At 36.5% G+C, this 17,387-nt stretch overlaps 1 protein-coding gene across 1 annotated transcript; it reads left to right on the top strand.

Annotated features, from left to right (window-relative positions):
* Window positions 1-16,506: 16,506 nt before the first annotated feature.
* LOC127122811 (uncharacterized) lies at window positions 16,507-17,127 on the top strand. The gene has a single exon (XM_051053093.1). It carries the CDS (start codon window positions 16,507-16,509, stop codon window positions 17,125-17,127), a length of 621 nt encoding a protein of 206 aa, XP_050909050.1.
* Window positions 17,128-17,387: the final 260 nt, after the last annotated feature.

The following is a 17,387-nucleotide window of genomic DNA, read 5'->3' as shown; positions in this document are numbered from 1 at the left end:
TCTACATGTTATATTGATCAAGTTGTCTTCAAGAGTTTGGAGGTGATTTGCCTTGGAAACCCTATTTTGATTGGGTATCTTGAGTAACATCTCCAACAAGCTATCTCACCTGTAGCGGGAAATTCATGATCATCCAGTTATTGACAAGCTAGAGATCAATTAACAAGAGTCGCCACTGCGCTTTTATTGTTTCCAAGGGAAAAGGGAAAAAGTACGAACAAAACCCAATTAGTAAGAAGTTTTCAAATAAAAACTAATAAAAATCAGAGATCACAGGTAAGGGGGTTGGTTACACAGAGGGAAGGTGTTAGCACCCAAAGTGTCCTAGGTACTCCTAGGGAGCCCTTTTTGTGTGCATATGTATTTTGTACAAAGTGATGTTTACAATCAAATAGAATGGGGGGATGAGGAAAGAATTTATTAATTATATTTTTGTGTTTGACAAGACTTTCGGTCTTGTGCTTACGTACCAACATATAAATGAGGGATCAAAACCTCATAGGTCGTGCTATAAATTGAAAAATGAGTGTGTTGGTTTTAACAAAATTTAAGTTTGAAAGGCACAAAGGCCTGAAAATGATTTGAATGAGTTAGTTCTTTTTGGCTTTTTGAAAGTTTAAGTCAAGTATAGTTAAGTTTATTTACAAGTTTGATTTAAGAAAATGAGTTTGGAAATGCAATGGCATAAGGCCAAAGTTTCTACCTTTTTGTAAAAATGGTCAAAGTTTAGAACAAAAATAGTCCACACAAAGAAGGTTTTGAAAATGGAGGGAGAGATTTTGAAATTAAAGAAGTGGGGAGAAGATGAAGAGACTATCCTATGCACAAAAATTTAAAAGTTTAAAGTTGAAAAGATCTAACCAAATGGGAGCAATCCAATAGAAAGTATGTCAATAGAAACCCAGAATTCCCTTGGACTTTTAGAATCAAGCAACACACAAATGCACAATTATATCAATCTTGAAGAGCAAAGACATCAAATAAAGATGGCCTCATCCTAGCTTATCCACTTCATGATCTTCTTCAAGATAGCCTATGTAGCAGATGAATTCCATAAGTCACATGTTCAACATAACTGCTTAATAATGATCAATGTTGTAGATAAACTAGAGAGATCTTGAATGATGTATCAGACGAATTCAAATTGCAAGCACTTAGTTCTTCAACAAATTGGAATTGGCCAAGTCTATTTACAAAGGAATGTTGTCTAAGTTCTAAGTCCAATTGGGCAAGATCAAACCAACAGTCCACTCAAAAGTCTTTTAGGGTTTTTGTTATTATTATGTACATTAATTGTCAAAGACCACACAAGCAAACAAGGTAGCACAAACAAAATAATATCACACAATATGGTCCAAATGGGACAAAGTGAAAATTACATTAACATAAACAATTTGAATGATATGCATAATGGAAAATGATAGTGGAATACTAAAAGTAATTTGCATTAAAAGTAAAGACTTGAAATTAAAAGTTAATATTTAGTAAGTTAGTAGTTAGTTTTGTTTTAATTTTGATTTCAAGACATTCTTTGGAGAATACTCAACCCACTTGCCACAAGCATGGATCCTTGATGTAAAACATCTTCCAAAGGAAGGAAAGAAGGCCAAGTTTCCACACAATACCATGGAAGAGGGGAGACTTACAATCTCACTAACTAGAATGCTTATGCCTTTTGTGTCACAAATTTAGTGCTATGTTAAGCAATCGTAATTGGACTTATGTAGAAGTCACAACTATTTGAGGTCGGGCAATAGGCTTTTGGTGTTAATTCATGTTGGAGACATAGTATTATGAACTATGCTCATTAAACATACCACACACAAAAAATATGCAAAGGTGTGGCCTAATCTCATCCATACTCATGTTAATCTTTCAATCAACTAGCATTAGGATTTTGAGATGTCATTGACCAATTGAAAATGAATGGATGAAGAAGGGGAATTAGATGAAGAGGGAAAGGGATGAATGAGATCACAAATTGGTCAAAGAAGGACTTTTACCAAATTAATATTATTCATTCATTTTGGGAGATGGAATGTACATTCCATCAATCCCCTAAATCCAATAATATTAACTTGACAAAGTCAAATCAACCTTGACCAAGGCCCAACAACAAATGAGAAACTCAATTAAGTCAATATAAATGGTCAACACAATTAAAATGGCATTTATTCAATTAAAAATAATAAAATAATGCATTAAATTTAAATATGTTTTGTCCAAATCCTCAAATCTCATCAAAACACCAAATAAATGGCCATGATATTTATCATAGGTCAAACAAGGTCAAAGGACCATGGAGAAACAATTTCATAATTTTTGGACACTTAAAAATATTTTTAAATAATTAAAAACAAATGAAAAATCAATTAATTCATGAAAAATATTAATAATGATCCAAAAAATAATTTTTTGAAATATTTTGGTGAAAGTCCCATATTTTTTGGACCAATATTAAATATAATATGAATTATTGAAGAAAATGGAATTAAAATGAAAATTTAAAAATTCAAAAATACGTGGACCATCAGATCTCCCTCATTAATTGAGGTGGCAGATCTGATGATCCATAACGCGCGTTCCATGTGTTCCCTAGTCAACAGCGCTGTAACATGGGTAATCACAAGGCACGGCTAAGATTAAAACATGGAACATGGATCACACGGTTCAGACTCAAGACACCTCATCATCGGAGCCAGAGCTCCGGTTGTCTTCTCCGGTGAGCTTCACCGGACTGGTCAACATGAACCATCACCAAAATGAAAAACAAGGACATGATTTTAGAGAGAAAACATCACTGAGCACGAATATCACCTCGAATTCATCCAATTCCAACTATATTGAGAGGTATGTGGAATTGAAAAATGAGGTTCATGATCTGAGTTGCTTCAATTTGGCCTAAAAGCAACTCAATCTTCTTGCCTACATTGGTAGGACTTCAGACAACTCAAGAATCAACGGAATTGAGCAAGAATCAAGTTGAATCGAAGAGTTTAAAATTTCTACAAATTACCTTCAATGGAGGTCTGAGCTTGCTAGATCTTGATCTGAATCGTGCTTGACTTCACTTCAATTGTTTGCAGGAGAGGAATGGAAAGGATTAGAAGCAATGGATTCTTGGAGAATTGAATTCCAAAATAGTGGAGATTCAAGCTCAAATTCAAATGAATTTATCAGGGTTATCCTCTTAGAATAAAGGGTTTTCAATGGGGATTCAAAGCTAGCGCAATGTGTGTGTGAATTCTGAGCATAAGGGCCTCAATTATAGGGAAATCAAATGATATTTGCACACTCTTTCCACTTTCCAAAATTGGTAAAATGATGATGCAATGCTGCATGGGCGCGCATAGGCCCATGGAATGATAGTTTGAAAGTCCAAATGAATGATCAGATGCTTTGGAGGTGGATTGGATTGCAAGGTACATGTGCATTGTCACTTGAAGATTGATCCATGCCAAATGATATCAGCCTGTTTAAGCCTTGTGCAGCCTATGCATTTCTCATCCAAAATGCATGAATTTTAGCTCTTTGGAAAGGTGAGATCAAGAGGAACAACTTTTATATTGAACAATTTTTCATTTGGAGCTTGGAACTTGGATATATTTGAGGTGGAAGTTTGGAAAAATTTGATATATCAAATATTTTCTAAGTGTCAAGCCATATGTCTCAATATTCCACCTTGCTTAACTTTTTATAGGAGCTTGAAATGAGAAACATGTCTTCATAAACGTTGTATCTCTCTCAAATACCTTAAAAATGGTCACCAATTTCATGTCATTTGGATTTTAAATGATAGAGTTATGCATTTTTTAAGTTTGGAAAAATCACTTGATCAATGGTATAGGTCAAAAGTGATCTATAACGTAGCCTCATATGACATGTTCAAAGAAGTATAATTAGCTCCCACTCCAAACATCAAAGTTGAAGTAGACACATTTAATTTGATTGTGAAACTTGGAAATCTTTAATATCATAAAATTTGAGCAAGTTATGGTGTTGGGAAGTTGACTTTCAGATTAGGGTTTAGAAAAAATGACCTATAATGTTTCAACATAGAAAATGATTTTCCAAGCAAAATAGATCTAGGTATCAACATCAAAGTTGTTTATAATGTCATTTAGAGTAAGTTTTCTCTTGGAATCATTTTCATATGGTTAAAATTGTAGGAGATAGGGTCTATGGAGACCCAGTTTTGATCAAATGAATTCATTTGGCCAACCACCATCAACCAACTTGCTAATTTCCAATTCTCTTGACTTTCTTGGCTCATTGTAGATCATATATTCATAAGATGATGAAACTTGAAGTGTCCCTTGATGAATTTGATCAATTGGTGAGATAGCTTGTTGGAGAAGTTACTCAAGATACCCAGTCAAACTAGGGTTTCCAAGGCAAATCACCTTCAAACTCTTGAAGCAAACTTGATAAATATAACATGTAGAGATAATTGGGACTCATATATGATGTTCATAACCATTCTTGAATCAATTCTTGGTTGTGCTCTTTGTTCATGAGGGTCTCAAACCCTAAATGTGATCAATGAATCAAGGAGATCATGCCCTACCTACAAAAGAGTTAGATAGATACAAAGACATATTTTTGGTATTTTGGTTAGTAAAATGATAAAATACAAGTATGATATAATCAAAAAGTGCTTGGTGATATCTCCCAAAACAAACCCAATGAAAGAGGGGTAAGGAGGATGCCAAGGTATGATCCCCATGCTAATGCTTATGATGAAAATGCATGAGGGATCTTAGGGTCAAAATTGGGGTCTTACATCACCAATTGATCAAATTTCTCAAGGGATACTTCAAAATTCATCATCTTATGCATATATGATATACCATGAGCCTAGAAAGTCAATAGAATTGAAGGTTAGCAAGATGGTTGGTGGTGGTTGGCCAGATGAATTCATCTAATCAAAACTGGGCCTCCATAGACCCTATCTCCTACAATTTTCACCATATGAAAATGATTCCAAGAGAAATGTTACTCTAAATGACATCCCAAACAACGTTCCTGTTGAGACCTAGAGCTAGTTTTGCTTGGAAAATCATTTTTTATGTTGAAACATTATAGGTCATTTTGTATAAACCCTAATTTGAAAGTCAACTTCCCATGGCCATAACTTGCTCAATTTTTATGAGATGAAAGATTTCCAAGTTGCAAAATCAAATTAAAGATGTATATCTCAACTTTTATGTTTGGAGTAAGAGATAATTCAACTTTTATGAGCATGTGATATGAGGATACATTATAGGTTATTTTTTACCTATACCATTGAACAAGTGATTTTCCTCAACTTCCAAAATGCATAACTCTATCATTCTAAATCCAAATGACATGAAATTGGTGACAAATTTTAAGGTATTTGAAAGAGATACAACTTTGATGAAGACACTTTTCTCATTTAAAACCCACATAATAAGTTAAGCAAGGTGGGATATTTAGATATATGGCTTGACACTTAGAAACATTTTCAATACGTTGAAATTTCCAAACTTCCACCTCAAAATTCACCATGATCCAAGTTCCAAATGAAAACGTGTCCAACAATAAAGTTGTTCCCCTAGATCTAAGCTTTCCAAAGAACCCAAGTTCATGCATTTTGGATGAGATTTGCTAGGGTTGCAGATGGCTTTAACAGGTCTGCATGATTGGAAGAAATCAAATGCCAAAAATCCCATTTCACATTGCCTTGACATCCAAGCCTCATTTGAATATTAGAACAGTTGCAAGTGGATCAAATTGGATTGCTTCATGGGCTTGTACACGCCAATGCAAGCTTGTGCATGAAATGTCCAAATTTAGCAATTTTTCAAGTGTGCAAATATCAGTCCCAATTGCTATAAATACAGGCCCTTGGAGCTCAATTCAGACAGACCTTACGCGCTAGCTTTGCCCCCCAACTGAAAGACTCACCATTCAAAGGAAAACCTGAGAATTTTTAACTTGAAAACTGAGTTTGAATCCCACTATTTGGAGATTCAGAAACTCCAGGATCCAAAGTTTTTTACCATTGCCAAACCTCTCCTACAAGCTTCTCAAGTGTTATCAGATCAAGGTTGAAGCAAGCAAGATCCATTTCTGCACAGCATTGAAGGTAAATTTCAGAAAACTTCTTCTCTTCGATTCTCACTCAATTCTCATCAATTCTCTTGGATCTTTGGTTTTCTGAAGTCCTATCAATGTAGGAAAGAAGATTGAGTTGCTCTGAGGTCAAATCGAAGCAACTCAGTTGTCACACCTCAAAATTCAACTCCTCGTATTTTTTATATATTTGGAGTTAGTTGAAATTGAGGTCAGATTCGTGTTCTATGCCATTTTTTCTTTCAGATTATGTCTTTCTTTTTTATTTTGGTGATGATTACGGGTGGACCAGTCCGGTGAGGTCCACCGAAACAGAAGACTGGAGCTCTGGCTACGGCAATTTGTTGGCAAGTCTCTAGACCTCAGGATCCATTTGAAATGTTTTAATCTCAGGCGTTGGTTTTGATTACCACGCGTGTGGCGCACTGACTAAGTTCTACCATGGAACGCGCATTTCCATCCACTTGATTTGCCACCTCAATTAATGAGGGAGATCAAGTGGCTCACGTTTTTTTGATTTTTTGATTTTCATTTTAATTCATTTGATTTTCATTAATTCATATTAGTATTTGTATTTTGAATTATTAGTATTTTGAAGTATTAGTATTTGATTTTCATTAATTCATTTTACTTTTCACCAAAAAAATCTAAATAAATTTCTCTTTCATATTTTGAATTAAAATTATTTTTTGGATCATTATTAGTATTTTTCATGATTTAATTGATTTTGTGAATATTTTTAATTGTTTAAAAATACTTTTGAGTTTCCAAAAATTCTGAAATTTTTTCTCCTAGGTCCTTTGACCTTGTTTGACCAATGATAAATCTCACGGCCATTTCTTTGGTGTTTTGATGAGGTTTTATGAATTTGATAAACCATATTTAATTGAAATGCATTATTGTAGTATTTTTTAAATTGAATAAATGCCAAATAATTTTGTTGACCTCTTGTGATGGTTTGTGTAAGTTTGACTTGTGTTGTTAGGCCTTGGTCAAGGTTGATTTGGCTTTCCCAGGTTAATATAATTGGATTTAGGGGATTGATGGAATGTACATTCCATCTCCCAAAATGAATGAATGATATTAATTTGGTAAAAGTCCTCCTATGACCAATTTTTGTTTTGATCCATTCTCCTCCCCCTTCATCTAATTCCCCTTCTTTATGCATTCATTTCATTTGGCCTATGATATCTCAAAGTCCTAAGGCTAGTTGATTGAAAACTCAACATAAGTATGGATGAGATTAGACCACCTATTTTGCATATTCTTTTTGTGTGTGGTATGTTTCATGAGCATAGTCCATTATACTTTGTCTCTAACATGCATTCACACCAAAAATTCTATTGCCCGACCTCAAATAGTTGTGACTTCTACATAAGTCCAATTACGATTGCTTAACATAGCGCTAAATAATTTGACACAAAAGGCATATCATTCTAGTTAGTGAGATTGTAAGTCTCCCCTCTTTCATGGTATTGTATGGAAACTTGGCCTTTTTTCCTTCCTTTTGGAAGATGCCTTGGCTTAAGGATCCATGCTTGTGATAAGTGGGTTGAGTGTTCTCCAAAGAATGACTTAAAAAGAAAAAAACAAAACAATACTAACTTCTAACTCATTAACAACTAACATTTAATTTCAAGCCATTTACTTCAATGCCATTTAATTTCAAGTCTATATTCATTTTCCGTTATTCATACCATTGAAATTGTTTATGTTAATGTCATTTTCACTTTTTCCACTTGAACCATATTTTGTGATATATTTTGCTTGTGTATATTGTGTTTTTTGGTGTGGTCTTTGACCATTAATGTACATAATAAGAAAAAAAACTTAAAAAACTTGTTGTGTGGACTGTTGGTTTGATCTTGGACAATTGGACTTAGAATTTAGGCAACATCCCTAGGCAAAAGGACTTGGCCAATGACAATATTCATGTAACCAAGCGCTTGCAATTTGAAACTTCATCTGATACATCATTGAAGATTCATCTGAATTTTTCTGCAACATGATCATGGTGAAGCTGTTATTTTGAACCTATGACTTGTGGAATTCATTTGTTACATGAGCAAATTTGAAAAAGATCATGGAGTGGCTAAAGCATGGATGGGGGCTATCTTTATTTGATGCCTTGCTCTTCTAGTTAATATTGTATGCATTGTTTGTTGCTTGATTCTAATATCCAAGGGAATTTGGGGCTTCTATATAGCATTCTTGCCTTTTAGATTTCTACCCATCGGTCAGATCTTTTCAAATATTAACTTTTAATTTTGTGCATAGGATTAGTCTCTTCATATCCTCCCCACTTCTTTAATTTCAAAAGTTCTTCTTTGTTTGAACTTATTATTTTCTAAACTTAGACCACTTTGCAAACTAGAAACTTTGGCCTTAGGCCATTGCATTTTAAACTTCTTTTCTTAAATCAAACTTGTAAATAAACTTAACTATACTTGACTTAAAATTTTCAAAAGCCAAAAAGAACTAACTCATTCAAACCATTTTTAGGCCTTTGTGCCTTTCAAACTTAATTTTTGTAAACAAAAAATGCATCCACTTTGAAATTTATACCACGAACTATGAGGTTTTGATCCCTCATTTTTATGTTGGTACGTAGGCACAAATCCGAAGGTCTTGTCAAACACAAAAATATAATTAATGAATTATTTTCTCATCCCCCATTCTATTTGTTTGTAAACATCACTTTGTACAAAATACATATGCACACAAAAAAGGGCTCCCTAGGACTACCTAGGACACTTTGGGTGCTAACACCTACCCTCTGTGTAACCAACCCCCTTACCTGTAATCTCTGACATTTTATTAGTTTTGATTTGAAAACTTCTTACTTTTTGGGTTTTGTTCATACTTTTCCCTTTTCCCTTGGAAATAATAAAAGCGTGGTGGCGACTCTTGTTATTTGATGTCTTGCTTATCCATAGCTTGATAATCATGAATTTAGCGCTACAATCCTGCTTCCCCTTTTGTGGAGTCTATCCCTGATATGTTCATCTTAACGGATGACGGATATTCTCTTTTCGGTATTCTATCCAGTAACTGATAGATGTAATTCCTATTTCTCCCCTCGGAGTCTATCCTTGATATGTCCATCTTAACTGATGATGGATGTTCTCTTTCCGGTATTCTATCCAGTAGCCGATAGATATAATTCCTACTTTTTCAGGAAGTTTATCCTTGATATGTTTACCCTGATCGGTAACAGATATTCTTCCTAATATCCCCAGGTAAGTTTATCCTTGATAAGTTCATCTTAGCCGATGACGGATATTCTTCCCTTTGAGTCTATCCTTGATATGTTCACTTTAGCCAGTGACGGATATTCTCTTTCTTTGTGGTCTTCTGCTGAGTACCGGTAGTTGTAAATCCTATTTGATTTGGTTCTTTCCTCAGCGAGTCATCCTTGATATGTTTACCCTAACTGGTAACGGATGTACTCTCTGACAGATTATGTTATCTCCTTACCCAATAACTGGTAATGGATAATATAATTCTGTTACTCTTGTGTTGAAGATCATTTCTTCCCCAGTTGAGTCTGAGTGCGTACTTCTTCAGTGAGATTGTGATTTCCTGTTTGGTTCGAGTATTTCAGCTTGGATCTGATCTACTCGTTTCCCCTACAGATGTTTCTTTTATCCCCCGACTGAGTCTTTCCATTGATATATTTTCTTGGAATCCCTCGAGTCTCCCTACAGTTTTAAAGTCGTAGCCTGGCCTACGCGCGACCCTCTTATTGAAGGAGAAGAGCGATCGAAAATGCAGCAGAATTTAAAAAATTTCTGCTTTAGTGATCCTTAGGAATTGGCGTAATCAGTGATAGAATTGTTACCTCTTGTGGCGATTGAAACCTTTGATGCAGATCTACAGAGCGATCATGGACGTTGAATGGTGACAACACCTCTACTCAGTTCACATGAACGAATTCCTTCAATCTCAGTGCTAGGTTCTACGAATGAAGGCTTTGAGTGAGAGAGAGAGAGAAACAAAATTACATCTTCACCAATGCTTCTGCACAAGGGTTCTATTTATAGAACCACTTGTATGGGCTGCAAGCTAAAAAGCCCACTTAAGTGTATGTGGCCCATATCTTATGATATGCCAAAATCACTTAAGCATGTGGTACCATACCATATTTTATATTCTACTTAAGTACACCGTACCTTACGATGTTCTATAATTCACTTAAGTGCACCGTACCTTACGGTGTTCCTTAGTTACTCTATCTCTCATCAATCTATCCTTTTGTGTGTGACCCTGTAGGTTTTCGCGACATTAGCAATTATATTAAATCACGTATTTAACATAATAAATAGTGTGCGGTGTCTAGCAACACATCACTACTACCCAAGACACGAAAATGTTATGTGATTTGACAAATCCTTTTTGTGATGATACTTTTGTGTATAATTACCCTTTTGCTCTTATGTCTATATTGAACACAAGGTATAGACCGTGTGATCCTTGTCCAGTTCAATATTGGGCCCGTGGACATTTATCCTGTTACGCAGGATGGGCAAATTCCATCTAGGTCACTCATGTCCCTCAGCATGCTTCGTGGAGTACCCATCAACTGTCTTTATGGTCATCTAGTTACGAACAATGTTTGATCAGCAATAAGGCACTCCACTCTACATCTAGGGTACATAGTGGTTTCAGGTCAAAGGGTGGTATACACCATTATCACCATGAGAATAACTTATGACACTTAGCATAACATTCTATATAGTATTCTCATAGCGGGTCAATCCAGTATAAATATCACTCTCAATATTTATACTTATGTTTAAGACTTGATAACTCCTTATCCATGATCCATGAGATGTGATCATCAGTCCATATACATAATAGTCTTAATGCTTTAATGTTATCTCACTTCACAACAAAGCTCGACTAAGGATACTTTAAGAATATTGTCCTTATGTTTAATGGGATCGCATGATTAAGTCACACTTGATATATTAAACGAAATAGTTAGTCTAGAGACTTTATTAAACAAACATAATAAAGATAAATCCTTTTATTGATAATAAATAATTCGATACAAGTACCAAAAGTATTGGCCTCTAGGGCTTACACCAACATTTATCCCCCAGAGTCTCTGTCTCCCTAGTGAGTTTTTCCTTACGGAATGCATTATGCTCCTATGGACTTTTGCTCTCTCTAGATTCTTTTCCTTTGTGGCAACATTTCCCCCACATAGATTATTTTTAACAATCATATCATATGCATCATGAGGTCTCTTCGGGACCAAAATCTGTTTCTATATGTTGTTATTTAAGTCCATTCTACTGAGTCGGTACAAAGATTTTAACCTTCATCTCCTCATCTAGAATGTCCTTAAATAGGGGCAGTTGTAAGACCCCAATTTTGACCCTAAGATCCCTCATGTTATCTCATCATATGCATTAGCATTGAGATCACACCTTGGCATCTTCCTTACCCCTCATTCATTGGGTTTACATTGGGAGAGATCACCAAGCATATTTGATTGTATCATACTTCATTTTTCTTTATTTACTAACCAAAATACCAAAAAATATGCCATTGTATAGTTTAACTCTTTTGTAGGTAGTGGGTAAGCTCACATATGCTCTATCAGGAAAATATCTAGGTTTTAAGACCCTCAATGCAAGGAGCTCAATCAAGAAATGGTTTAATATGGCTCTAAGTATCATATATGGATCCTCATAGTCTTCACATATTATTTTGATCAAGAAATCATTAAGAGTTTGAAGCTTGCTTGCCTTGGAAACCCTAATTCATTTGGGTATCTTGTGTGACTTCTTCAACAAGTTTCTTTATCAATTGGTCAAATATTCCAATGTATGCTTCACATTACATCATCTTATGCATATATGATCCTCCATGTGTCCCAAAAGTCAAGATAATGTCAAGCTAGCAAGTTGGTTCATGGTGGTTGATCAGAGAAAGTCAACTGGTCAAAACTAGGGTTCCCTAGACCCTATCTCCTACAATGATTGTCATATGAAAATGTTTCCAAGAGCAAAGTTACTCAAAATGAAATTCCAAACATCTTTCATGTTGAGGTCCAGAGCTAGTTTTGTTTGGAAAGTCATTTTTTATGGTGAAAGATTATAGGTCATTTTGTCTAAACCCTAATTTAGAGGTCAACTTCCCAAGAATATAACTTGCTCATTTTGTATGAGATGAAAGCTGTAAGACCCCAATTTTGACCATAAGATCCCTCATGCAATTTCATCATAAGCACTAGCACTGGGATCATGTCTTGGCATCCTCCTTACCCCTCTTTCATTAGGTTTGTTTTGGGACCAAGCACTTTGTGATTATATCATACTTGTATTTTATCATTTCACTAACCAAAATACCAAAAAATATGTCTTTGCATTTATCTAACTCTTTTGTAGGAAGGGCATGATCTCATTGATTCATCAAGTTCACATCTAGGGTTTGAGCCCCTCATGAACAAAGAGCACAACCCATAATTAATTCATTAATGGTTATGAGCATCATATATGAGTCCCAATGTTCTCTACATGTTATATTGATCAAGTTCTCTTCAAGAGTTTGAGGGTGATTTGCCTTGGAAACCCTAGTTTGACTGGGTATCTTGAGTAACATCTCCAACAAGCTATCTCACCAATTGATCAAATTTCTCATGGGACACTTCAAAATTCATCATCTTATGCATATATGATCTACCATGAGCCAAGAAAGTCAATAGGATTGGAAGTTAGCAAGTTGGTTGATGGTGGTTGGCTAGATGGATTCATCTGATCAAAACTGGATCTCCCTAGACCCTATCTCCTACAATTTTCACCATATGAAAATTATTCCAAGAGAAAACTTGCTCTAAATGACATTACAAACAACTTTCATGTTTATACATAGATCTAGTTTTTCTTGGAAAATCATTTTCTATGTGGAAACATTATAGGTCATTTTGTCTAAACCCTAATTTGAATGTAAACTTCCCAAGGCCATAACTTGCTCAATTTTTATGATATGAAAGATTTCCAAGTTTCACAATAAAATGCAATGTGTCTACTTCAACTTTTATGTTTAGAGTTGGAGCTAATTCAACTTTTTTGAGCATGTGATATAAGGCTACATTATAGGTCACTTTTGACCTATACCATTGATCAAATGATTTTTCCAAACTTCAAAAATGCATAACGCTATCATTTCAAATCCAAATGACATGAAATGGGTGACAATATTCCTAACTTTCCGAATTTACTTATATATTGCTTATCATTATCTTGATTATATGATTTGAGTATCTCACCCTTTTGTTGTTGGCCGTTACCTTTATATTGGTAACGTGCAGGTGCTCCGCGTTGAGAGGAGGATAGTGGTAGCACACTTTTGGCGTCATTGCTCTGATTAGGATTGTAACACTCAGGGGTTAATGAACGTTTTTCATGATTCTGATAGTAACAATGCCCTTTTGTATATCATTGTATATGATAGTTGTGATGGGCATTTTTTGCTTGTTTTCTTTTGAATGTGTAGATGTACGACTCAACTTAATTATCTAAATGATTTCCGTTGCGATGTTTTGTGCCTTGCTGCTATATGGACTAGGTGAATCCATATACAGTGTTGTTTATTATTTAAGAAGGACTAAGTGGATCCTCGTGTAATTGTCGTGTTGTGCAATTTGTTTAAGTGTTGATAAAATGATATATGTGATGCCTCAATTTTGTGTGAAATTTGTTTACTCTGATTTTTAATTGAATTTACGACGGGTAGAATTGAGGTGTTACATAAGTGGTATCAGAGCAGGTCGGTCCATCCGACCACGTTGTTGAGTCTTTCGTTGTTTAACGACCTTGTGTTGTTAATTTGTTGCTAATCCTTGTTTGTGTTGTGAGAAGAAGTGTAAGATGGCCGGAAGAAACGCTGGGAGGAATGATGAGGCTCTTGCGGCAGCTATGCAGGCAATGGCTCAAGCGTTCCAGAACCCACCCAATGCTGACGAGAACGTGGGGTCTTATAGTCTGGCGACGTTTCAGACGGAGAACCCGCCTACTTTTCTGGGTAGGTATGATCCTGAAGGAGCCTTGGCTTGGTTGAAGGAGATTGAAAGAATCTTCAGAGTGATGGATTGCACTCTTGTGTAAAAGATCCTTTATGGAACTCATAAGCTGTCAGGTGAAGCCGATGATTGGTGGGTGGACACCCGTCTAAGGTTGGAAACTGCGGGCGAGGAGATTACTTGGGAAGTGTTTCGTAGAGAATTTCTGAGGAAGTATTATCCAGAAGATGTGCGGGGAAAGAAAGGGATTGAATTCCTCGAGTTGAAGCAAGGGAACTTGTCAGTCACGGAGTATGCTGCTAAGTTCACTGAATTGGCTAAGTTCTATCCTCACTATGATGGAGCCAATGCCGAATTCTCTAAGTGCATCAAGTTTGAAAATGGATTGTGTCCGGAAATTAAGAAAGCTGTGGGATATCAAAAGATTCGCGTCTTTGCGGATCTGATTGATAGTTGTAGAATCTTTGAAGAGGACAACAATGCACACCATAAGATCTTGTCTGAGAAGAGAGGAAGGGGCCAACACAGTCGTGGTAAGCCATATGAAACTCCAGTTGGAAAAGGGAAACAGAAAGTGATTCCGGGTCGAAGAACAAGTGGGGGAGATGCTCCTGCTAATGTTATATGTTTCAAGTGTGGAAAGTCGGGTCACAAGAGTAATGTGTGTAGGCTTGGTGAAACGAGATGTTTCCGTTGTGGTATGCCGGGACATGCGGCTCGTGATTGTAAGCAGAAGGATGTTGTTTGCTTTAACTGTGGAGAGTCAGGCGGTAATTGCGGACTTGCCGGTGGTGTGCAATTTCCCTGAAGTTTTTCCCGATGAGATTCCTAGTGCACCGCCAGAAAGAGAAGTTGAGTTCACTATTGACCTTGTACCTGGTACTAGACCAATCTCTATGGCGCCGTATAGGATGTCAGCATCAGAGTTGGCTGAACTGAAGAGTCAGCTAGAGGATTTGCTTGAAAGGATGTTTGTGAGACCTAGTGTATCACCTTGGGGAGCTCCAGTTTTGCTGGTGAAAAAAAAAGACGGAAGCATGCGACTTTGTATTGGTTATAGACAATTGAATAAGGTGACGATTAAGAATAGGTATCCACTCCCAAGGATCGATGACTTGATGGATCGTTTAGTGTGTGCTCGTATTTTCAGTAAGATTGATCTAAGGTCGGGCTACCATCAAATTAAGGTGAAAGATGAGGACATTCAGAAAACTGCTTTCAGGACTCGTTATGGACACTACGAGTACACGGTGATGCCTTTCGGCGTTACTAATGCGTCGGGAGTATTCACGGAGTACATGAATCGCATTTTCCGTCCTTATTTGGATCAATTTGTGGTGGTGGTGTTCATAGACGACATTTTGGTTTATTCTAAGTCGGAGGAAGAGCATGTGGAACATTTGCGTATTGTTTTGCAAGTGTTGAAAGAGAAGAGATTGTATGCTAAGTTGTCTAAGTGTGAGTTCTGGTTGAGAGAAGTTAGCTTCCTTGGTCATGTTGTTTCCGGTGACGGAATTGCGGTTGATCCATCGAAGACTGATGCAGTGTTGCAATGGGAAGATCCTACGTCAGTTACCGAGATAAGAAGTTTCCTAGGCTTGGCAGGTTACTATAGGAGGTTTATAGAAGGCTTTTCTAAGTTGGAACTTCCTTTGACTAAGTTAACTTGTAAGGGTGATGCTTTTGTGTGGGACGTCCGATGCGAAGAAAGTTTCCTTGAGTTGAAGAAAAGGATGATCTTGGAAGAAAGCCATAGGAGTAATTTGAGTATTCATCCCGGAGCGACTAAGATGTACCAAGATTTGAAAAGATTATTTTGGTGGTCGGGAATGAAGCGTGAAGTAGCTCAGTTCATGTATGCGTGCTTGACTTGCCTGAAATCAAAGGTGGAGCATCAGAAACCTGCGGGGTTGATGCAACCGTTAGAAATTCCTGAGTGGAAGTGGGATAGCATTTCCATGGACTTTGTGACGGGTTTACCGAATACATCTAGAGGATGTGATGCTAGTTGGGTGATTGTTGATAGGCTTACGAAGTCGGCTCACTTTATTCCTATTAACATAAGTTATCCGATGTCGAAGTTGGCGGAGATTTATACCAATGTTATTGTGAAGCTGCACGGTGTTCCTCTTTGTATTGTTTCGGATAGAGATCCGAGCTTCACTTCATAATTTTGGAAGAGTTTGCAAGAGGCTTTAGGTTCCAAGTTGAGGTTGAGTTCGGCGTATCATCCTCAGACGGATGGTCAAACGGAGAGGACTATCCAATCCTTGGAAGATTTGTTAAGGGCGTGTATTCTTGAACTAGGAGCTTCATAGGATACTCACCTTCCGTTGGTGGAGTTTACTTACAACAATAGTTACCATTCAAGTATTGGAATGGCGCCTTTTGAAGCTTTGTATGGGAGGAGGTGTAGGACTCTGTTGTGTTGGCATGAATCTGGTGAAAGTGTGGTACTTGGACCCGAGATTGTTCGAGAAACTACCAAGACGGTTAAGATGATTCGGGATAAGATGAAGATTTCTCAAAATAGGCAAAAGAGTTATTATGATAAGAGGAGAAAGGATTTGGAATTTCAAGAGGGTGATCATGTGTTTCTAAGAGTCACACCTACGATCGGTGTTGGACGAGCATTGAAAGCTAAGAAGTTGACTCCTCGTTTCATTGGACCGTATCAAATTACGAGTAGAGTGGGAAAAGTTGCTTATAGAGTGGCGTTACCGCCAAACCTCTCGAATTTGCATGATGTGTTCCATGTGTCTCAACTTAGGAAGTATATTCCGGATCCGTCTCATGTGATTCAAATGGATGATATTCAAGTGCGCGATAACCTTACGGTTGAGGCGATGCCTTTGAGGATCAAAGGTCGTGAGACGAAGTCCCTACAGGGAAAGGAAATTGATTTGGTGAAGGTTGTTTGGATTGGTGCAGTCGGAGAAAGCACGACATGGGAATTGGAGAACAGGATGCGCGACTCCTACCCCGAGTTATTCGAATGAGGTAATTTTCGAGGACGAAAATATTTAAGTGGGGGAGAGTTGTAACGCCCCGATTTTTATTAAGTGTTATTATTATTATTTTTATAATGTTTGATTTATAATTATTTTGGTAAAATATTTTATTGTGTGTTAATATATTATTAGAGTTTAATTATGAGAATTGTGGTATAATAGCTATTGGGCCTAGTGGTGTATATAGTAATTAAGGGAGGTGTAACAATTAAGCCCATTAGTTAGTTTTTATTTAATTAAAACAAAGA

This window comes from Lathyrus oleraceus, chromosome 2 (genome assembly GCF_024323335.1).
Source record: "Lathyrus oleraceus cultivar Zhongwan6 chromosome 2, CAAS_Psat_ZW6_1.0, whole genome shotgun sequence".
Lineage (NCBI taxonomy): Eukaryota > Viridiplantae > Streptophyta > Magnoliopsida > Fabales > Fabaceae > Lathyrus > Lathyrus oleraceus.
The sequence above is the reverse complement of the archived record's forward strand: the minus strand, read 5'-3'. Positions and strand labels throughout refer to the sequence as shown.